This window comes from Anser brachyrhynchus (assembly GCF_964034855.1).
Source record: "Anser brachyrhynchus genome assembly, chromosome: 7".
Taxonomy (NCBI): Eukaryota; Metazoa; Chordata; class Aves; order Anseriformes; family Anatidae; genus Anser; species Anser brachyrhynchus.
Genome location: NC_137701.1, coordinates 27,205,796 through 27,229,670, shown reverse-complemented (window position 1 = coordinate 27,229,670; position 23,875 = coordinate 27,205,796). Strand labels below are relative to the sequence as shown.

The 23,875-nt window shown below is 42.9% G+C and overlaps 2 protein-coding genes and 1 long non-coding RNA gene across 6 annotated transcripts in view; 2 read left to right on the top strand and 1 right to left on the bottom strand.

The window, feature by feature from the left end:
- The window catches only part of HSPBAP1 (HSPB1 associated protein 1), a 35,436-nt gene extending 28,837 nt beyond the window's left edge, over window positions 1-6,599 (bottom strand). The window contains exon 1 of one of the 3 annotated variants that reach the window (XM_080601355.1): window positions 6,466-6,599. In XM_080601355.1, coding sequence (XP_080457481.1) covers window positions 6,466-6,502 — 37 coding nt within the window. In that variant the 5' untranslated portion in view covers window positions 6,503-6,599. Of the gene's footprint in view, window positions 1-5,744; window positions 5,938-6,133; window positions 6,289-6,465 lie in introns of those variants that run through there. The other 2 variants (XM_080601356.1, XM_080601357.1) reach the window with 2 other exon arrangements.
- A 115-nt stretch (window positions 6,600-6,714) lies between these two features.
- The window catches only part of SLC49A4 (solute carrier family 49 member 4), a gene marked incomplete at its 5' end in the record, with an annotated part of 62,553 nt that continues 45,392 nt past the window's right edge, over window positions 6,715-23,875 (top strand). For both annotated transcript variants that reach the window (XM_080601353.1, XM_080601354.1), the window contains one exon: window positions 6,715-7,102. In XM_080601353.1, the coding sequence (XP_080457479.1) occupies window positions 6,715-7,102 (388 nt within the window). The remainder of the gene's footprint in view (window positions 7,103-23,875) is intronic.
- On the top strand, window positions 7,109-23,866 carry LOC308198608. Its single transcript, XR_013954048.1, has 3 exons — window positions 7,109-19,742; window positions 20,271-20,338; window positions 20,662-23,866. It is a non-coding gene; the product is annotated as an uncharacterized lncRNA (long non-coding RNA).

Sequence of the window (23,875 nt, the reverse complement as noted above, 5' to 3'; positions counted from 1 at the left end):
GTGACCCAAGACACAAAGATAAGAGCATGGGCTATGCCTTCAAACCTCAAACTGTCCTTAAAATAAAAAAATAAGGAAATAGCTATCAGACTTCTTAGGGGGTGGAGTAAGAGGCAGAACACTGAATATAACACTGGGAGGGACCTCGCACCCCAAGATCATGCATAAATTTATGGAACTCCTTCCAAAATCCCCTAGGGCTCTTCTTAGAAAGCTAGTCCAGAACTCCTCGCCAGCTTCTGCCCTTTGCTTGTCCTGCTGCCATCCTGTACTGCACTTCCAGAAAGCAGCTGTATCTGTCTTCAGCTAAAAAAATGAACGTCGAGCTATTAGCACTTCTGGTCTCTTCTAGTAGAAAAAATGCCTTCCTTTCCCAAATTGACCTTGTAAATCCTGCCTGCATCTCTTGGCATTTCAAATTTTCCCTTCTCCTTCCTATCTCCAAAACCAGGAAAACTGGGATATGTACAATTGAGACAAATGATATTAAATGTATTTCCAATGAACTTTGTATATGCCCTGTTGGCAGAATTGCTGAAAGCACAGTGAAACATGAGACTGCAGCACTTGTCAGATAAATTGAATTTCATTTTCTTTTGAAGGAAAAGACTATGGTCTTTGAACAAAGCCTTCCATCAGGATATAAAAGAGTTTATCCAACAGGGAAGCCTTCTTTCTTAAGCTAGGCTGCTACAATTCCACCCTTCTGTCTGTTTGGCATGTAAATTACGCTCACCTGCTGCTGGGGAAATGTACTAGCAAACCCAATCCTTCCCACTACCTCACCAGCACTCATATACATTTTTCACAACCTTCCTAATACATGGGAAATTTAATACAAAACTGAATATAATGTTTTCATTGAAAGTAAAGGAATTGGCACATCAGAGAACTAGCATCTATATTTCTAAGAAAAAACCTAATTTGTTCATGTTGTAAATAAACTGTATTTCTATTTCTTTTCCTGTTCTTTGTTAGTAGTAAATATATATGCATGACTATGTAATTGATGAACGCCCTGCACAAAATTCAGTCACAAACTGTAACCATCTAGGACTTTATTGTTGTCCTATGCTGCCAACTCGATTGACGTGAACTTCAAAGCGACAGCAACAGAAGACTCTAAATCTAAAATACACCATTTTTCCATAAGCTATTGTAGTAAATAGTAATAGTCAATAGTATTCTAAAAATATGTTTTTCCCATAAGCTACTGTAGTAAATAGTCAATAACACAAATGAGCCTTTTGAATTTGACCTACAAAGGGGTGATGATGGAGTTATACATGGCTTTGTTCATTATTATAATACACTGGATACATATTTTGATTAATGCCCAAATTGAGTTTTTTAGAGTTATAATTGTCAAAGTGAAATTATACTTTAAAAGAATAAAAGTAACATTTTTGAATCGCATAAATTATTAAATTTAAATTAAAAGAAACTGCAAATTAAAAACTAAAATTAAAAGAAACTGCAAAGACTCACCATGTGAACCTCCAGAAAAGTTTCTCAAGTGCACAATTACTGATGTGCACAATCAGAGTATTAGATTCTGGGATTGCCATTATTATAGTAAGACTAAGCAAAAACCATGTCTGTTCTTACATCTGTTTACATTATTTCTTTCAGCAAGCAGAAGTCAGCTTAACTTTTAAGTTGCTATTTACCTTCACGAATATCCTCATGCAGCAACACACTGACAATGTACTTGTTGCCAGAAATGAAGGGGAAATTGGTCTGTGAAAAACTATTTTCAGTGCTTTGTTTTGTTTTCAATCTTGGGGTTCACATAAGGGAAATAAAATCCTGCTTTAATGCAATGTAGGGCTAAGGATAATTTGACCTAATACAGTTCACAAAAATCTGAATCACCAAGCTCTTGTAATGTAATGTTCAATCTTAACATTGCAATAACATTAGTTTTGATTCTTAATATAAATATTCAACATAAAAGAAACAGTTTGTACAGTTTCTATGCAAGGAGGCTGTGATTTTTCACAACTACCACAACAAGCTGCTGTTAGGGGTATCACAGCACACCTATTGTATGATAGCCGTGTGTGACCAGCCAGACACACAGCATTTTGTATACAGAAGTGCCCTAACGCTCAGATCATTACATCTGGGCAATGATTACGTTATTCCTTGCTGCTCCAATGTAAGACAATAGGAGAACAATGACAAAGTCTGATCATTCACCAGAGACACAATGCACAGACCAGTACCAGAGCAAATGACTAGCTTTTCTTGCTGGCATCAGACAATGAGATCAAGACTGAGGCAGATCAAGACCCAAGGAGACTGACACAGATTTTCAACCTGTATTCCCTACATCTTTCATTAACCAACCACAGAGGAAGAATCCACACGAAAAAACAGAGCTGCCCAGCATCTCCCTCAGGGACCCTGCCGTGGGCTCTGGCTAACCACAAACCACAAAATCATCTCCTGTACAATGGTCACCATGCAACGTGGGCATACACAGCCTGTGATCAAAAGGTATAAATGACTGTCTGCTGGACACTATTGATATTTGATTTTAAAAATAAAACTGTTCAGCTTTCATAAGTTGAAAGTCTCCATATTTTCCTTTCTTTTTGATAGTAGGAAAAAAAACAACAACAACAACAAAAAAAACATGAGGAAGTACTGTAAAGCCTTTTTCAGCCCAAAGTACAAGGGAACCATTGTATGACTGTAGAACTAGAAGTCTATCTTCCTCTCAGTTAAAGAGAAAGGTGAGAAAGAAGCTGAAAGGTACAGAATGCAGACTGGAAAATGCCCAAAACAGGCTGAAAACAGAGGAGATCCTGAACGTGTTCCTGCGTAACTAGAAAGAAGGGAATGTCAAAACTAGATAAGGGAAGGACAGGATTTGCTCACACCTCTTCCTAGGTGTTGTGCAAGGACAGAGGGTGTAAGGAAAACCATTACATCTCTCTGCTACACTGGTGCTGTGTATGAGAACTCTGAAACTATACTGTCACAACTCCGACTGAAGTCTAGCAGTTGAGGGAAACCTTTGGGAAACATGCCTTTTATTGGATGCTGGAGGGAATATTCAAAACAGTCTAAACATCACTTTTGAATCTTTAAACGAATGTAGGATCCTGCCCGTTTTGTGCCAAAATGCTTCTAGCCTTTGCAATCAACTGCCACTTGTCAGGCTGGAAGATATGAGCTGAAACAAGAAAGAACCAGACTGCACACATAATGCTAGGCGTTGTTTTGGGAGACAGGCATCAGAAACAAGGGGATGCTGAAATTCTCCTAATCGCTCTGAAAAAAAGTCACATGGGGAGCTGATCTGTCAAAAACCCGATGACCGGAGAGAGCAAATGGCACTTGCTAACGCCCTAGGAGTTGGAGGTTCCATCACGGGGGGATAATCCTCTAACTGCTCAACTCAGCCGTTTCACCATAGGTGCGTTTAAGCTGAATCAGGCTCTCCAGATGCCCCAGGGTTACAACAAACCCGTCAAAGCCTTCAGTTTATCTTCATAAGCCAAGCTTAAAACAGCGCAGTCTAGGTGCCAACTCAATAATGGATCAGCCCGGGCTGTCTCAGGGATGGGATGAGCAGTTGGCAGCACTAACAGTTTCAGCCAAACAATTTTTATCCGTCACTACTAGTCTATCAAAGCGCGAGGCCACCAACTCCTAGGAGGAATTCCAGAGGGTTTTAGCAGGGATATAGGCAGGCAGGCATGCATACGGAGATGCAACCAACTTGAAAGCTTTCAGGTTTGAAATGGAGGCACCTAACCAACAGATATGCTCTCGTGGCTGTGTGATTGATAACTGGAAGGGCTTCTATATCACTGTTTTGGATCTAGGCACCATAGTCTGTGCAAGTCCAGTTATAGGCATTAAGGTTCTGGGCCAGGAGACAAAATAACCTTTCCACTTGCCAGAATGTATGTGCGCTTCATCTGATAATATTCAAATCTCTTTAGCTACATTATAATGAGGTTAAAGCAAGAAAAGATTTCCCCACCCCACATATTACAAATGTCAGTAATGAGAACAGTAAAAATGTCACCACACGGAGAAAAGAGTGAAATTAGCATATTTAGAGAAGTATTATACCCATGAGTGAAATAATGCAATCAGCTAGCTGCAAGATAAAGCTAATTTGGTTTCCAACAGTTTATCAACAATGTACTGCTCCTTTACATTAACAAATTTAAATGGTACCATATCCTGCAAACAAGAATAATTCACACAGAATATTACATTGTGTTAATTAAATAGCCGGAATAGAAAAGGTCAGGCCGTGACTGAAAGATCTGCATATGGGTTGGGAAGCTATGAAGAAGATGGAGTGATTTAGAAACAAGCAGTTAAAATAAATTATTCAAATCATAATTAAGTCAATAGTAAATAAACCTAGATTTTCCAAGTCTATTTTAATCTTTTTTTGTCACTGTTTCTCAGAAAATTCTCTCTCCTGCTGGCCCTTGCATGTGCCAAAATATCTTTAAAACTCTCACATGATGAAGTGACCTGCATATTGAAGAATTTTACTGAAGTTTCCATTTTACCATGCACGTATCAAGAGGCAAGTTTTGCAGTTAAAGGACACTGCAAAGCACCACCTGCCTTATTATTGGATTAGTTTCTTGCTACTAGAATAACCAAGAAAGCCCTGCAATTACTACAGTTAACTGAAAAATGTTCAAAGAGAGAAACATTTTTTCACTTTGTTTACTTTTTCAAATGACAGCACTTTGTCTTTGGCACAATGCCACCAAATCAATTAAAATTATAGAAGTAACATAGCCGTTTCAAATTGAAAGAACATTTTGGCACGGACTAAGCCATACGGAGGTGGTAATGTATAAAGAAGACCAAGCAAAACAGGGAATTAATCTTACTTGGAAAAAAAAAAAGCATTAACAGAATACACATCGGTCATGATCAAGTCTGAATCTTGTCCAATATTTTTACTCTATTTTTTTCACCACAGTTCTACATGGCAAGCTGAAGTTTTACTTTACTATCTGTACATCCCTCTGATATTTATTTGTGCATGAATTTTATTTTTCCTGAAGAAGATATTGAAATTTTCTAGACAAAACCTCATTTTCTTCTTGATCATATTTCTGATTATTTCCGTTGGTATAAACTTCCTTTTTCCACCCTGAGTGCTTGCAACTCCTAATCTGAGCCTCTGTCTAGCAAACAGAGCTGTGTGGGCTAAACAATATGCGATGTCCGTATGTTTTGGGGGGGAAATTTCAGGGGAGTGTGTAGTTTTGGCTGCAAAACTGTGGATTGGGCATCGTGTTTGAATTTCAGTCATGCGCTGCCCAATGTATCAACAGAATTACATTAACACTGCATCTAAAACCAGCCCTTGTGGATCCCGCTATTTAGCTCTTCCCAATTAAGCACACAGGCATTTATCAGACCAGCTTCCAATCTTTGTGACAGAATTCCTAAGCGAGCCAAACTGAAATACGTATTTTTTCAAGGAAGATGAAGCATTGTGCAGCATATGAGCCATTAATTTTATGACAAGTGCAGATGGTAGATATACAGATAAATACTCATACAAGCTAATGAAATGAATATATACTTCAATCTATTTAAATGATAATAGTTTCTAATGAGCCTAGTGTAGCCCACATGATTCAGAATTCATCTGAATTCTTTTAAAATGGATTTACGTGCAGGCTGTAATTGAATCCTGTTTTTTTTTTCCCCTCCAATTCAGACCACAGCTGATTTTTACCCACCTCATTACAAAGCCATTCTGACACCTGTTAGGTAGACACCACATTTAGGTGCGCTGCATCCATCCCAACCATTTTTAGACTTTAAGGGACACTTCTGGAAGAGAGCCCTCTTCGAACCTGACATAACATGGACAAGCTCTGCTGTAGCATCTCACTGAGTAAAGGCACTTCTAGCACTAAGGGGCCAGTCCAGCCCTGTCCTCTGTAACTGCAGGTGACCAGGTAACGGGATCACACCCGAGGTGGGACGTTGCAGAGGGGATGCTGAAGATGCTGTTAAGATTGGAAAGGATGGTTCAGGGTAGGAGGCCTAGCTTCCTGCTAACACACTCCGAAATAGTCAACCCCCTCAGAAATTAAGGCTCAGTTTATCTCCCTGGAACTCCTACCGTAAACAGGCTGAGGAACTGGGGTGCTTCATACAAACCCCACCGAGGTGAGCTGAAGACACCGAGAGGCGAGCTGAGGGCTCGCCCTCCAGCCACACCGCCGCGTTTCGTGGCCGGGGGGCACGCGGCGCCCCGGGGCCCCGCAGCACGCCCGGAACCGAGGCAGAGCAGCCGCGCAGCACCGCACCTCCCCGCCGGGGAAATTCACTAAACCCGGTGTTTTCCTCCCGGTAAGGCGCCGTCGGGGAGGCGCAAGCGGTGACGGCGACACGACCTCCCGCCCGCCCCGGGACCGCCGGCGGGCAGCACGCCCGGGGCCGGCGGGCACCTACCCGGCGCGGCGGGACCGCCGCTCTCCGCCCCGGCCATTTTGTTCCGGGCCCGGCCGTGCCTCCCCGGCTCCGCTTCCCTCCTCCCCTCGGCGGCGGAGGAAGGAGGCGGCCGCCGGCCCTTCCCCGACCGCGCATGCGGCTGTGCCGGGCCGGGGCAGCGCCGCCGCGCTCGGGGCTCCGAGTACGGCTCGTCCCTGCCCCCGGCCCCGCGCCCTCCTCCCCGGCGGGCCGCCGCCAGCGCCCCGGCAGATGGGCTTAGGCTGGAGCAGCGCGGAGGAGCGGCAGCCCCTGCTGCCCCCGCCGCCGCCCCAGCAGCAGCAGCAGCAGCAGCGGCGGCGGCCCCAGCAGCTGCAGCAGCCGCGGGGGGCTGCGGGGGGCCCGGCGGGGCCGGTGGCGGTGCCGGTCCGGCTGCTGGCCCCGGCGGCCGGTCGCGTCTACGGGCGGCGGTGGCTGGTGCTGCTGCTCTTCTCGCTGCTGGGCTTCGCGCAGGGCCTGCTGTGGAACACCTGGGGCCCCATCCAGAACTCGGCCCGCCTGGCCTTCGGCTTCAGCGGCTGGGACATCGCCCTGCTCGTCTTCTGGGGGCCCATCGGCTTCGCGCCCTGCTTCTTCTTCATGTGGCTGATGGACAAGAAGGGTGAGAGCGGGCTGGGGGTGGTGGGGCACGGCCGGGTCGGGCAGCCCGCTGCAGCCCCCCGGGATGGGACGGGACGGGACCTCCGTGGGGTCGCCATCGGGTGACGGATGCCCTACGGCACCACCAGCGCAGCTCTTATCTCAAATAAAGGTGCATCAAAGGCCACTCGTGAGGAAGGCGCTGAGAGGCGTTGCTAAAGTTTAGGGCTTTTCCAACCCTTATGATTCTATAGACCTTATTGCTCTCTACAGCTACCTGGAAGGAAGTTGTGGGGAGCTGGGGGTTGGCCTCTTCTCGCAGGTAACTAGTCATAGGGATGGCCTCAAGTTGTGCCAGGGGAGGTTTACGCTGGAAACGAGGAGACGTTTCTTTTCAGAAAGAGCAGTCAGGCGTTGGGACGGGTTGCCCTGGGAAGTGGTGGCATCACCATCCCTGGGGGTGTTCAAGGAAAGGCTGGACATGGTGCTTAAGGACATGGTTTAGTGGGTGACATTGGCGGTAGGAGGATGGCTGGATCAGATGATATTGGAGGTCTTTTCCAACCTTAATGATTCTGTGGTTCAGTGATCCTAAAGCTAAGAGCGGTTGTAGCATTTTAGCTCCGCGTGGGTCTGGAGGAGAGCCACTCCGCTCTGGCATTGCCACGCAGGTGTTGGCCGTGGAGATGGTTGTATCAGCAACATTGTTTTCTGGTAATCAGCTGAGCACCAGCGGGGATGTCTCGATCAAGGGATGTTGGCGCTCAGAGCGGCTACTGCATGGTGGTGAAATGCTTCATCTCTGAAAATGGATCACGCCAAGCCAACGGCTTGCCTCTGGTGCACCAGGGAGGTGCAAAGGCAACAAACAGAAACCCAGAAGTTAGGCGCTGTGGTTTTGGAAGACAAGCACGAGGGAGAGTTTCCTAATTCACATTCGGGCCTTTGCATTTCAATAGCTTACTTCCAAAACCAGCATTTGTCTTTGGAGAACTTCTTCAAGGCCTGTGAAGTTTGTGTGGTCACCCTGGGGACCGCTAAAGTGCACGTGTTTGCCGATTTGAGCTTCTGGGCCTAAATCCACAGAAGCGTTTAGTCTTTTAATTCCTGTTTAAACAGGCCTCTAAACAGGAGATAGGAGCCTAAATACCCTTGTGGATCCTGATGTTAAGTGCTGCTCATTCCATTTATTTAGGAATTAATAGCTCATTTGTGCGGAGCAAAGGGGAGAAAGTGAAGGAAGACGGGGAGAAAAGTTGTAGCTGAGAAGGTTTGTGCTTTGAAATTGGAATTGCTTTTCCTAAAGCTGAAGAGACTTTGGGGGAATAAAACCTATTGGGCTGAAAATACATTCTCCAAATGAGTCCGTGGTGGCTCTACAGCCAGCCTTCTCTCAAGCAATTCAAACTTGAGTCAACAATGTCTGTCTAGACTGTCGTATAATAGTATTGTTAATTATCTTGAAATTAAAGTGAGTTACTTTGTTTTCTACAGTGAAGATGACAACTCTGCTCATGTTATCAAGGAAATAAAACTAAACTTGAACCTGTGCTGGTAGAACTGAATGTACGTTTTTCTCTTCTATGCAGTTGGTTTTGAGGGTTTTAAAAAATACTGGAGTATGTTAAATAATGCTTGTGATTTATTTTTTTTAATTCCGCAATGAATGGAGGTACTGATATGAACTACCTCTTTGATCTTGCTGTGTTTCTGTCCTTGTTGAGACAGTTTCAGTTTATAGCCTTAACCGAGAATCTTTACTCATTGGTTTCATGCATGAAGAATATATAACGGCCCTGGAGCACGTTCTTTGCACAACAGTGGATTTTGTGGGGGCCCTGTTGTGTTTCATGCTGTTCTTGGGTGGTTTCCATGGAGAACGTGGTGCCGCTCATGTTGGGAAGTGAGTAACGGCGGAGCCCTGACACTTTGCTTCCAGCGGAGCAAGGAGTGCCAGCACGGCCCAGCTCTCCCATGGAGCACGTCCCACCAGAGGCACCTCATGGGGTTGTATCTGCTCTCTGGAGGAGGAGCAAGACTTCTTTGAAGCTCTAAAGTTGGTTGGGTGTGACCTTGCAAGAGCAGTATTCCGCTTGCTTAGGAGTATACATGCTTGTCGTTAGATTGAATTTACTCTGTACCAAACATCTAGAGAAACAACACCAGTTACTCTTCTGGCTTCAATCATCTGTCACTGGAGTTGGCTGGTAAAGAAACTGTCAGGAAAAGAAACTGTTTGTGAAGTGTCAACATTTAAAACCTGGCATGTATCAGAAGTATGACACTGTAGATGATGAGTGTCAGGATTTGCGAGAGGAGATTCTGCTTTTAGATAGTCCTATACTTCACAGTCAGAGGTGTATCTAACTGGTATCAATACATAGCTGTCTGCTGTCAGTTAAGTCTGATTTTGTGTTATGATGCTTCAGATTAAGTCCAAAAGTATTTGTCTTTTTGTTTTTCAGTTGTTCAGTGTAGCATGTAGTTTGAAATCGAAATCGGTTCCCATACCAAACTTCTGTTGTACCATGTGTGTGTCTGTTTCTTATTTCAGTGCTGCTTGTAAGGGTTTGGTCACTTCCCCCCCCCCCCCCCCCCCCCCCCTTTAATTCAATTCAAGTTGAAAGGTTGAATATTCAGCAATGGGCATGTTAATAATCCTACGTGTAGAAGCATTTCTTAGACTGCGTGTTTCAGTTGCACCACAACTTCTCAGAGAAGCGTGGGGTCCCCCAAGAAGAGAGGGTGGCAGTGTTTATTTTTAGTAAAACATGCTAAAAAAGCAATAGTTAGCTGCTCTTCCATTTTATGTGCAAGGGATCTGTGATGCTCAGATTACATTTGTTTGTGTTTTAACCTAGAAGGGTTTCTTTGTCTCTGTGACCTTTTCCTTCCTGGCCTCCCAAATGTGTTTCCTGGATTTTTTTTGCAGAGGCCTGTTTGCTGTTGACACGGGTAACGTGGTTGGAGCCTGGGAGGAACACGTAGGCTGGGAAAGGCAGGGATGTTGTCACTTCTGGCACCTTGGGGAGTTTCTGCAGAAGACACTACGGGTGACTTCACATGTCCCCTGTGGACTTATGTGACCCAGAGCAGCTGTGGATGTCAGGAGTGGTGAGTGGTGTGACAGTCTTGGTCAGCTAAGCCTGGGTTCCTATAGATCTGTAGTGATTTCCTTTTTTTTTTTTTTAATGAAATTAAGTGAATTTTCATCAAGAGAACGGTGATGGCCTTCACAAGACTGTATTTGCAAAAGGTCCTCCTTTAAGGTCTGAACACATTCAGTGGGAAGAGGTGATTTTTTTGAAGGGTGTTAATGCGGTAGTTTAAAGGGTCTTCGATGCCTTGGAGCGAGCATGGTATTTCACTAGGGTATGTAAATTGAAAGATCACTTTTAATTTTGCCGAGCTCGTGTTGGTCTTAAAAATACGTTAGTTTTCAGACACTTAGCAAGGCTCACGTGTCGCAGCAGGAAATTCTTCTTTGGCCCTGTTCCTGCCTCCTGCTTCCTCTGGCTGACCGTGTGCTTGTACTAGCGTGGTTTTGGACTCGGCAGGCTGGAGCAGCTTTCCAAACTCTGCTTCCTAGGGCCCTGTCAGAGGGGCAGTGGTGATATCCATAATGTTTCCTCGTCCTGGGCTGGACGTATGCTGAAACTGAGGGATTATGTTTGTGAATGTCACTTTTGAGTACGTGCCATTATGAAGTAGGCTCAAAAAGCCATTTCTGTAGGTGGAATTATAGGGGTTTTTGTTGTTCTTGCCAGCTTGTATCTTGGTGAGGAAAGGTGAAGAGCTGGAGTGTGCACAGGAGTTAAATGTGTCTCACCAGATGCATTTTCTTTAGCAATAGGATGCAGGAGTCATTTTTTAATTGTAATTATCTTTAGAGATTTGGTAAGACTGAAATAAAATGGGAATTGATCTCAGTGTGCCATTGGATGGACCCTTGGTGTTTACAGGATTAAAATTAGCTATGATTTGTCACATGATGCCCGAGTGTTGATGGATGTTTTGTGCCTCGAGTGTTTCATGTCATGGGAACTGTAGACATGTGTACAGGTCTGTTAGGGTGTTTATGTATCTTAACTCCTCCTGAAGTCTGAAGCTTAAATATTTGAATTATGGGTCTGGTCCTCTGATCTTTTTATAAGTTAAGTTCATAGTTACAACATGAGACACAGACTGGTATTGTATATTTCTTCTTCATTATGTTCCCATGTAAGCAAGGAAAGGCAATGAAGAAGGAAATACTTTATAATTCACATTAAACTAATTTAATAGCATAGTGATATTTTTCATTAACTTTTGCAATACAGTTTTATCTTGTATCGAGTTTGAAGGAATGTCACTTATTACTGGTAAAAGTGAAATGTAATCTATTTCTTGGTCCTTTTTTGTAAAACGGTATATGCTTACATGGCTTGTATAGATATTCTTAGTCACTTTTTTTTGCTAAAATTGAATTTACATAGTATTGTTATCCTAGTGATTAAATTACAAAATAGGGAGAAATTTTCAATAATCTATTTTTTTTTTGTTTTAGTGGAGATTGGCTTGTATATTGAAACCATGAGTGTTTTTCTTGCTTAAATAGTTATTCTTTTTTTTTCTGAAAATCAAGCTCCTAATTTCATTGCTGTCTCCTAGCTTCTTGTTTTTGTTCCCTCGAAATGTTTGATGTAGTTTTTACCTCTTTCACCAGGGAATTTTGAGGTTAAATCGTTCAATACAGTCTGACAAAATAGTAATGGATATTGAACATGAGCAGTAAATCAGACCTTACTAATATAAAAATACCCTAATGACTGTTCTCTGTAGAAAATAAACTACACGTGATAGATAAGGAGAATTCTGTAAAATAGCCTGCATACTTGAAGGTCCCAGATTGTCACCTCGTACTGTATGCATGGAAGAGCTGATCTTGCTTTTGGGGTTTTGGACTGCTCTAATTCACATCCAGGGTCACGGGGACAGCAGGAGAAGACTTCAGATGAGCACCCTCTCCCCCGTGGTAGAATGTCATCTAGGAAGTGTTTGTGAGATGCCTTTGGTTTTTGAGGGTTGTGAGGTTGAGTTCAGTGAGCAAAGAGGAAGCAAGATGTTGTTCTAGAACTCGGTGCATTCGTGAATGGCTAAGTGAAGCCCAGAGATGGGGAAGATTTTCTTTCTGTTCGGTGTTTCTGTTGTGCTTGGTGTCTCGGGGTCCTGATCTGTCATTCAGGCTCTCAGACCGTGTGGCAGCAAGTACAGATTGGAGCATGTTACTAATAATTTTCAAAAAGTTGTAGCAGGTCTAGTTGCTGATAAGTATCACTGTTGGCATAGATGGAATACTTCCATCGTGACATTTACGTGAAATACTTCCATGGTGACACTCACAACAACATGCTGAGGTTTTCTTGGAAGTACTTGTAGTTCTGTAGTGTCCCAAGCGATCCTAAGCATATGGAGTTTTGGTTACCAGCAGGTCAGCAGTAGGTGAATCACAAACCTTTAAAGGTTCATGGCTTTAAAATCTGAAAGTTTTCGTCTTGTGGCAAAGAAACACATTTTCAGCAACCTTTTGTCATGATCTCAGAAATAGACTTTTCTTATCTTGGGTGTGTGACTGCAAGATTTAGAGCCAGTGTTTCAAAATGATCAATTTGATAACTCAGAGGTCAACCTCAGGTGTGAGCCTCAGCTAAAGATTCCCAGGATAAGACTCAGTGTAAGGCAGTAAGACTTTTATGTAATTTGGTGAGATCAAGCTAAAAGGATTTACACACCTTGAGAATAAAAGTGGTTTATACAGACAGGGTTTTGCTAGGTTAGCACAGCCTACAGGAAATAAATACCCATGGGAAAGCTTACAGGTATGAAAATGTGGGTAGAATGGCAAGGAGCCAAGAAGAAAGGAAAAGGCGATGTTTCTGGCACTCAGCTGAGGTGTGCTCAGGTCATGAAGAGTGTGCTTATCATAAGGAACTGATTCTACTCTGTAGCATTCAGATTAATGGCAGAGGTCTTGTTAAGGCCAACAAGAGCAGCAGAAGGCTCTTTTGGATTTAATGAAAGCTAAATGTGAACTTCGTGCTTTAGTTGAAAAAAAAAAAAAGAGGGGAGAAGATGCCTGGATTCATTTGAAGTGAAAGCTATATGTATTTAGTGAAAAGACAAGCGATTTATACACTTGAGTGAAATGCACAGAAGTTTGAAGGAAAATATCTGTTTTACCCCCGTCTGTTCCCTCGGATCCTGTGGAGTGCTGTCCTACTGCGTGCTACAAGCAATGTGTATTTCATTGTCTGGTAAGTGATACTGATCCAAGCCTATCCAATTCTGTGAAAGGGATTAATTTTCCTAAACTAACAAATCTCGGAAGGAGTGAGATGAAGTGCTGTTTTTATTGTGTGGAAAGATGAAATAAACAATTAAAGAGCTGTGTATAGGTAAATCCCACTAGAGTAAATATTTGAATAGCTTGATTTTGCAAAATTTATTTTGATGAGTTGCTCTGTGTGTGTGTGTGTGTGTCTATATAGACATGTTTTGCCACTACACCATCAGGTGAAAAGGGAGACCTAACCAAACTTAGCTTCTGTTGCTGAATTTTATATGCTGTGGTTGCAGTGAAAGTCCGCAGAGCATTTGTGCGAGTGTTTGCAGAAGTGAGGGCTCATTAGAGAATTGATTGGCCCACCCTCACTGGAGTCAGACGTGCTCCAAAAGATCACTTGAGATACACGGAGTGATTAGCAACATAGAGTGGTTTAATTAGGATCTGATGAGTTGTATTAACTTGATGCCACTATGATTCATCACGGCAATACCAGCGTGATTGGTAGCAGCACTTCCCATACCTCCTGATGGGCCAGGCTGAGTAGAAATCAGGGCTGTAGACAGATGTCCTCTTCTGGAGGTAGTTCTTTTAGGTGGTGGCAGCCCCAGCCTCTGCTTTGTGCCATGTTTCCGCAGAGGTTTCTCTTCATCCCGCTACCCTTTAAGCAACCAACATGCTATTTGCATGCTTTGCAGCTGTTGCAGTGGTGCTAGGTGTTTGAAATGTCGCACAGTGAAGAATATCAGGGAGCTGCACTCGGGGTTTAAAATAACTTTGTCTTGATAAAAAATATATTCCTAACATAGTTATGTAGCTTACGAGAATAGTACTGGCCGTCTTACTGAGGGTCAGAGGCTTTGGGGCTGTGTACGTGCAGTCACACTGACCGTGGGCTGTGTAACTAGCTGCGTGTCTCCCTCCTGCTGTGGCTTGCCAGCCTTGTGCTCCAGCTTCCCTCTGTCGCCTGCTCTGCACGCTTTGAGGAGTAAGAGGGGTTGGATGTGAGAAGCTCAGGGGACAAAGGTGTGAGACCCCGTGTCCAAAAAGCCCTTGGATAGGCAGGAAGAGGTAGAGAGAGGGGGACAGTGTGGGATGAAGTAGTGGGTGAAAGCGTGAGGCTCGTATGGAGAAAGAAGACCTAGAGCCAGAGGGATGGGAGTGGTGGGGATGGGAAGGACCAAGACGGGTTGGAGGGAAAGAAAGGCACACTGAGTGGCTTCCCAAGGAGTGAGGGGCAGTAGTAGGTGTGATGGGACGCCAGTGACAAGCGAAGGGAGGTGAAGGGGCTGCCTGTGTGTGTCCTGAGATGCCTGCACAGCCCCTCACAAAAGCTGTTTCCCACCCCGTGGTTGAACTAGCTTGGGAAGTGCTCTTAAATTGAGTGGTTGGGAATTCTGTTTAAGCCTAATTGCCCTTTTTGCCTTATCTTTTACAAGGTCCCAGTCTTCCGCGTTTGCAAAATCCAAGCTCTGGACTCAGGCTGCCAGTGCCTTTGCACACCAGAAGGGTTTGTTCAGCTCTTCCTTTGCATTCCCAGTCCTCGAGGTGCCTCGGATGCGGGCACAGCTAACCCGCTCCCTGCCTGCCCCCATGGGGCTCCCCGGACGTTGCGTGTGTGTATGTGCCGGCAGCACAGCCAAAATGCAGCCGGTCCTTTTGGTGTGGTTTTGGTGGTGACAGACGCCTGGCCACGTGATGGGGGCGTGAGCTGCCCGAGTGCACGCGGCCCCTCTGTCTCGTGGTGCTCTGCTTCTGGAAAGCTTTCTGTAACTGGAACAGAAAACATTAAAATACCATTACGTTGTCCGTTGTCACTCTTAATTATAATCCTATGGCAAGGGAAGTTGTGGCTTGCTTTGCCTTTCTCTAACTGGTGACATTCAGTGCCGTTCTATCATTTCCTGCCATATTTTTGGTGCGTTTTTTTAATGCTTCTCACATGCCTGTACTTATTGTAGTGCCGTAGCCATGCTGTAACTTTATTTTGCAGAAGCTTGTGATCAATGCTCCAATTTCCTCAAAAGCTACAAATGAAGCTTTCTCATGCAAATTTGTTGTAGAGAGGATTTTTAGTTTTTTCCTCTTTCTAAAGCTGGAGATCCGTATGACTCAGCTCAAGGGAGTGATGTGTTCTGAAAGTGAGAGGTCTTCTGCTTTTCACAAAGTCTGCTGATGTTTTTCTGGAATACCAGATGTCAAATTCAACTGCATTTAGGAACTTCTTACTTGTTTTATTTGGCTTTTTTTGATAAGTGACATCCCTTCGGAATATTTGGGAAAGGTGGAGTTAAGCTGTAATTGATTAATCACATGAACCTAAAGAATTGATCAGGAGCCTTTAAAACCGTAATGGGTTTAGGACCCGTTACAGTGCCCCAGAGTGTGTCCTTAGGATAATCTCAGTTGAACTGTGTACCCTAAATAGTTTGTGGTCCTTGTAATGTTAAAGTAATGTTGAAACTTCGCACGCGGGGAAGCTGAACGCTGACTCCAGCAACTGAACAGTCTCAAGACCCATGTGGATGTCACATCGACAGGACTTACATCTCTTTTCCCTGCCTCGCAGCAGGGACAGGAAAAAGTAGAAACTTTGCACTTAGCGTCCCGCTTAGTGAATCCACTAGGTGGTATTTAGCGTAGCTGCCAATCCTTGCTGCATGGGTGCTTCGTGATACTCTGTTGTGGCAAAGCAAAATGCCTCTGTGTCTCTTCAAATGAAGAATTTCATGCACCATTGGGTGGTGTGGGCAAGTAACACTAAGATAATGACAGAACATCTTCCTGATAGATGTGTACCAGAGAGACTGTTTTTCCTCTGTCACCGCAGGTAGGGATCTGTGGTTAGCTGTACGGTAATTAAGCCTGCTGTGCAATCGGGAATGCTCGAAATGAGTGGGAAGAGAAAAGAAAAGAAAAGCTTTCCTCCCCCTTGTTCAGTGCTGAAAGGGCTTGGATTGTCAGAATTTGTCCAGGAAGACAACAGTGATTGCTACAGTGAAGGCTTGTTATCTCGTACTTTCTCTTGACTTGTTAATGAGCATCCATGATTTAGCTTCAAAATTAATGACGAGGGTTAGTCCTCTGCCAGCATAACTAGGTGTTTTTGTCAGTTGCTCGGTGTCTCTCTGACGTACGCACATGCACGCCCCTTGATGTAGTTTTTAGTTAATCAAATGGAAAAGATCAATTAAATGATTCACCCAAGTCTTCGAGTTTCATCGGGCTTGAGAGTAGAAAGCAGGTAGCTGAGGTGAAGGAAGAGTACTTCTCCGGTGTTTGTGTTAGTTTTACAGATTCAGTAAGCACTCCAAGTCCTTTTCTACACCTTTTCTAGTGTATCCTGGCACTGCACTGACTCCAGGCAGGGAGAAGACTTGGTTTACCAGCCAGTATAGTATTGGTGGTGAGACCAGCTCCTGTTTCTATGTGTTTAGTCTGAACAAATAAGGCAGGAGGGGGAGAAGTGGAGCAGAAGTGGCCTGCCCAATTTCCTAAGGCACGTCAAGAGAGGCAGGTCCCACTGCCCCAGGCCAGTGCTCTCTTCTTTGAGGTGCTGTGCGCTTGGATTAGTTGTGGGTAAAATGTACATCGGTGAGCAGCTAAAATAAGCCAAGAAGCAGTGTTAAAAATGAAGCAAAGAAGCAGTATCAAAAATAAGAGAGAGGTACTGGAACAAAGCTAAAACATTATGGTTCCGCGGATCCCATGACGACATAGCTTGACCGTGTTGATGCAAATGAGACAAAAGCATCCTGTATCCTCCTGACATGGTTGTGATAGCTCGTTCTTCCTTCTAGCAGGTGCGGTGAAATTCTTGTATCTAGAGTAAGATAAACAATAATTTTAATGTGCTTTAATGAAGGAAAAGGAAAACAAAAAGAAAAATACCATAAAACAAGAAGTTATTTTTTTTACAATGCGAATCAAAAGTGAGCTGTGCGGTTAGAATGTAAATATGCAAGTATCTTAGTTACCTAACAGTCAGGATGCATGTAGAGAAAGGTGGAGCAGCTCAACAACTGGGGAGGTGGTTGTGTGATTGTCATAATAATTTGCAATTACGTGATGCTGAGCCTTGCTTCTCACAGTTCTGTCCTTCTGGTTTTATTTTAGTTCTTACACGTTCAGTCACTTCCCTCAAATAGAGCCATCTTTTCTCTGAAACACTCGGCTGGCCAAATTTTGTGCTTTGAGTCTCTTAATTTTATTTTACAAGATTCTTACCTAACCTCGTAATTTGGGAGTGATGATGTTCTTATAAGCCGGTGCTTGATAACTTTTATGCAGATATTGCCTATTTTCCATCTTCTGCAAGAGATACTGAAAACAGAACTGGAGGGGATGAATGTTGGGCCCCATAATTTCAGTTTTGCGTGCAGTCTTGTGTCTGTCCAGTAAGTGCTGGTAGGAGAAATAGCTTTATCTTTAGGTCTCATCTTGTCCCTGGCACCAGCCTTTGTTCCTGGCTGGCAGGGACTTCCCTGTGGGTTCCCCCGTATCGCTGGTGATTTCACTTCTGCAATATGGGCTTGTCTGTCTTTCTGACCCTGAGTAGGAGGCCTGTATCGAACCCCAGGAACTATTTTATTTGAAGTTGCTGTATTCATACATACAGAGTTTATTTGGAAAACTTGTATATGATGCAACATACGGTTGTAAGAAATTTCAAACTCTTCCTGATAGCCTGGATGTCAGCTATTGCTGACAGATTCTGTTACAACACATAAGAAATTATAAAGAGAAATTGCCTCTCTGAAGATCATTATCTCCTACATCTATATTTCAAGAGACTCCTAGTACACATTTTGTCTGGGGATCCAATTCTGTCTACTAATGTCAGACAAATTGGAGCACAATGTCTGCTGGAATCTGACTTTGCCATGCAATCCTCCCCAGGGAAGTGGAACTGGGCTGTGTTGTGGGCTCCATCCGGAAAAGGTCTACTTTTTGTGTCCTAGATAAGGCCGCAGGGGACAAATGTATATTTGAATGCAATTTGTTTCAAATGGGTCCTATATGTTTAGTTCTTACTGCTTGGTACCAGAAAGGTGCTGTCAAGCAGGATGCTTGAATGAATGTCCATAATTTGCTGTATTTTCAATCCAAAACAAATATTCAAGTCTAAACCTTTTTAGGTGAAATGTGGATGCTATTTGGGTAGTGCCACATAGAGCCAGGAAAAGGGATGGAAACAATTAGCTTTGGTTTAGCTTTAAAATCACAGCTTATAAAAGACGGGAGATCAGCACCATGGACCCAGAGAAGGGAGATGTAGTGTGTATGTAACAGCACCTGGTGACTTCCTGGCCATCAGCTAGGAGCAGTTTTTGATTAGCTGCATATGACCTGGCAGTTGTTCTCTTCTGCATGCAGTCTGTGTATTTGGTTTTCAGTTTTTAATGCTTCTGAGTGTAGTTGATGATATTCTTTAGAGCATACTTATTTTCCACTGAGTTTCCAAACACAATTTATGCTCCTCTGCAATCAAGTGCTTTTGTGGAATCTACGTTGGGTCTGAAATACTGATTTTTCAAGTTTGTTCCATGTGCTAGAAGAAAGACTGGGACCACAGCTCAACTAGGAAGTCTTTTCATGTCACTGAAAAGGTTCTTTTCTTTTCCGAGTTGTATTGCTTGTTGTAAGGATGCTTTATCTGAAAGAGGATTGCTGCTTATATTCTTAGCAACATTAGTCAGTTTGGTGAAATGCAAGCACAACAAAAGTTTTGTTCGCTCTATTTAGCAGCAAGGTAGCTTTTATTATTATTATTATTTTAACTATGACAGATAACCTTGTGAGAGAAAATGGTACAACTATTAGTGTAATTTTGCTAGTATGAAATTTAAAATACAAAGATTTCTGAAGCAGTAGATAATGATGAAGCAGGGACTTCTCTGCAGGGCTTTGAGGATTGCCTGATAAAGTATGCTGTTTAATCAAACTTTTGTTTTAATATGGCTAAATGTAAAGCCACACATAAAGGAGGAAGAGAAACAGATCCTTCGTATGGAATGGAAAACAGGTATCCAAGAAAAAAATCCTCCTATTTAAAAAAGGATGCTTGAACAACAAGGAGGGTATTTGGACAAGGCATGCAAAAACAATTCCAGGACTGAAGGAAAAATTGTGAAAAACTCGGAGCTCAGTGCTTCTGTTTACTGAAACCAAAGGTAAAGGTTATTTTATCGTGTATTAACTTCATAGAAGGAAAAATACAAGGTCCAGTGCTTCTTCCATCCTGAAAAGCAAAGCAAGAATTTGTTTGACAACTGATTTTGCTTTAAATAGGAAGGAAAACACAATTTAACCGTGATTGTTGGAACGGCTGTTGAAATCGGTGAGTTTTTCATTTCCTCGTGTGTGCATCAGACAGGATTATCTTTTTAGACAGATATGCTTTAGTCAAAATAATAATAGAGTAGTTGAGTGAATTAAAATGCTCCGAGTTGTGTCAGAAAGGATCGTTCTTGCTTCCAGCCTGATCTTTAAAAGCTGTGAAAATGTGCAGTGGGCCGATGTCACTCATCTGTAATTAGAGCATTGTTGTATTCTGTGTTTGTGAGGACTGATTTTAGTATCTGCAGCTGAAGGAAGGAAAACGTTTAAATATTAATGCGTTGAGAGAGATGTGGGTGTAAGAGAAATCCACTTTGGCCATGCTGGGTGGAGGGCTCAATTCTGCAGCTGTTCCTCTGGCAAGACTTCCATTAGGCTTAGCAAAAAGGTGAAATCTGCTTGTTCTGCACATCTAACTGGAATTTCCCCCCAAATGGGCACTTCGTTAGAAGGGGGGGAAACAAACAAACATTAGCTGCCATTTGTGTGCTGCTCTGAAATAAGTGTTTTGTTCTCTCTGGCTCTGTAGTGGCCGCTTGGTTGCAGGCTGTGCTGCTGCGTGCAGGCCACATCCTGCTGCACATCCTGGTGGCACAGGTACGTCAAGGTTTGCTAGTACCACATCATCTTGTCTGGATTAAAAGTCTGTGTTTTGCAGAAGAGTGAAGAGGATTGTGGGTCGAGAGTTTCCATTAAATCTCTAGTAGTGGCAGGAGTTTGGGGGTACTCGTTTTAAAGAGAAATCAAAGCCAGCAAATGCAGCGTGGGCTGCTGAGTTCGCAAAGCAGACGGTGTTATTAGCTACAGGAGGGTTAAACAGTTGAACAGTATTGGTTATATTAGTCATTATTTGAGTGAAATATATTTTTATTACTGACTGAATTTCTGATGCTTCTGATGAAGTTTTGTATTACCACCAGTGACCACTCAGAAGGTGGCCGCAGAGGGCCCAGCAGCCAGGGCGACCTGTGGAGCCCAGCAGCCTGCAGGAGCAGCCAGCAGGAACAGCTCCAAAGAATGGAAAACCAACCTCCACCTGTACAACATCCACTTTGAGATGTTTCTTCCCTTTCTAGCTGCATGTCAGAAACCTCTGAAAGAAGGGTATTGGGAACTGGATGATGGTTTTTAAGAAGCTGTAGCCCCACCACCATCCATTACCAGTTGCATACAGGGTAAAACCAATAAAATTAATTAGGTTTACTCAAAATCTTGATTGTGTGTGTTGCTTAGATTTTTTTTTTTTTTTTAATTAGAGAAATAATTTCTTGCAGGGTTCACAGGCTTTCTTTCCAGGCTCGGTTGGTAACTTTGGTTTATTGTCACCATGGTGCATAGTGATATCCTGAAACACTCTGAGGTTACCCTTTGGAGTAGTACAAGATTTCCAGTTCAGATTAAGGGACACTGCAATGTTCAAAGCAAAAACACTTATATAGTTCTAAAAATACTATTAAAGACTGATTTCTAAGATGAAAGGGAGAATGAATTCAGAGAGTTAAAATGTAAAGCAAAGCAAAAGGGGAAGGTGCTCAGAGGGTAGAAGCACATCGTGTAATTAGCAAATAAAATCTCTAATATGCTGCTTGTCTGACAGTCTTTTTTACTTGTTCACTTCGGTGTCATCATTTTCAACATGCTGCTTTAACCAAAAGAATTTGTAGGTGTGTTTGCACGTTAAGGTGAAACAAAAGGCCAAAGAACAGTCTGTGCAATCAAAACACTTAGAAGTGGCACATTGCAGTGTATAGTATTCAAGATGAGGACTTCAAAGAACATTCGGAGAGATCAAACGTATCTTGATTGTGAGGCTTTAACTGGTAATTTTATTTTTAAATTACATGACACGTACAGTTGATGGTAAAAATAAAGCCTAGAATAGAAGCTGGTGGGAAATTTTGACATCCAATTTATTTTTCACTGAATTATGTGATGCTGTGGTTTTTTTTTTTAATGAAACTTTTCTACAGATTTAAAACAAAACTTTTTTAATGAAAAAATAAAATAGGTATTTTTTTATCTAGGAAAGCTCATCCTGTGGTGATATAAACCTAAATTTCTATATAATACTCATTTTCTGCTGTGCCCTGGGATGTATCTGGACTGTGTCACCTGCTGTGCCACTTGACTGAGACCTTCCCGGCTGTCTGTCCTTGTACCTCCTAAAAGACAAAGTGGCATGCTTTGTGAAATGTCATTCCAAAAAATCCTGGTTTACGTAACTCCAATAATGCATGTGTCATTTTCTGTCTTGAAACATTTGCAGCAGTGTTTCCAATGGAAGACTACAGATTTCTCAGTTTAAAAGACTTATGTTTTGACTTTCAGTGAATAAAACTCTAATTTGGATCGTGTACAGGTTCTCATTATGTACGAAAGCAATGCTAACAATTTTTTTAAAGGAAAAAGGCAAGAACATCACACGTAGTCCCTCCCAACACAAATAATTACCCCCACGGCTAATCCAGCATGGCAGTACAGGTTTCAGCACGCCATGAAGGCTCACGGAGTGGCACAGAAAACATGAACAGCAGGGTTTTGAACAGCCTTATCAGGACGTTAGTTTGGGCTCTCTGAATGTGTGTGCTTGAAAATCCAGTTCAACAGCTACATGTGCTGGTTAAATGCAGAGCCAGGTAAGTCTGGGCAGGCACTGGGAGTCCTTCAAGGAAACAAATGTTCTCAGCTGGTGATGCTTCTCCGCGGCATTAGGGGCATGAGCTGTCCTTGGGAGCTGCAGGAACCTGGGTCACATTCCTTTTGTTAATGACTCAGCTGTACCGAGGAAGTCATGCTTCCATTTCAGAAAACCTGTAGCGTTAACTTTGTTTTGGTTTGGTTGTCTTGGCTTAGGTTGTTTGAGAGAGGAGCCGTCTTTGGTTTGTGCAATGTCCGGCACAAGGAGTTGCATATTCATGAGAGAGGCTTGCTAAGAGCTGTTGCAATAACAGCGCTATTACACTGTGGTAAAACATGTGCTCTGAACCCCCTGTAAAATTCCCAGGGAAACAGAATGTTTAACGTGACTATTGGTTGAACTGTATGGGTTACAGGAGTCATTGACATACTGGAAGCATTTATTTGAAAACTGGCAGTCTAGAATCAAAATCTGATGTCTGTTTGTTATGTGGGTTATCGTAGCAAGTTGTTCTTCTTCTGTCTCTGTTTTGGGTAGTTACTAGTCTTGCCTGAATGTTAGGGATGCTGTGTACTCGTCGTTGTTCAGTTGCTCTGCTAAGAATATCAAAGCCCTGTATTTCCTGTTTGTTGCTCCAAGTTTGTCTCAAGTTTTATGACTTCAGAGTTACAAGCCGTATCAACATTTTTAATTGTACATATTTATGATTTCGGTGTTTTACAGTATTCTGGAGGTCGAGCCCGTCAGTTGTCACTGTTTTTGTGCTGCTTACTGATGATGGAAACACCTTAGCAGCAGCAAATAAACTGCTAGCAAATGGAATTGCAGCTCTGAGATAAAGTTGTTTCTAATTTAAGCGCTTCTCGGTTGAGAATCACAGTATGGGGAAAAAGACATATTCAAGGAATAGGTCGATTGTAGCTTTTTTCTAACGTACTGTATTTACAACCTCCATCAATTTGAGCTGAGTGCAGCAAAAACCTGGCCTAATTGCAAGGCCTGCAAGAAATACACTACACTTTTTTTTTTTCCTGCTGAATAAATAGTTATTTCTTCAGGATGAAAGGAGTAACTGCATTATGAAAGCAAATAAGTGGCTGGAAAAGAATGTACAAATACAGATTTTTCTTCGGATTTGCCTGGATTTCAGATCATACCTTGGAGCATCTTCCCTGATGCTTCAAAAAGTACAGTATTTCCTTTAGAATTAGATGATGCTTTTATTACCACTTTTCACTTCCAAGAACATCTGTAAGATTTTAGGTATGATCCTGTTTGGTATTATGCCAAGAGTAAGCCTTTAATTCTGGAGTATCAATATAGAAAATAACATAAGATTTCACTTTGTATCTGTAATTCTTATCATCACCAATGTTTATGATTTGAAAGAACATGCATAACTTCAGTGAGACTGAGCACAAATGTATATACCTGGGCGACTTTTTTTTACTTCAGCATTGCTGACTTAACCTGTGAAATATTGTTGTTTTCTCGTT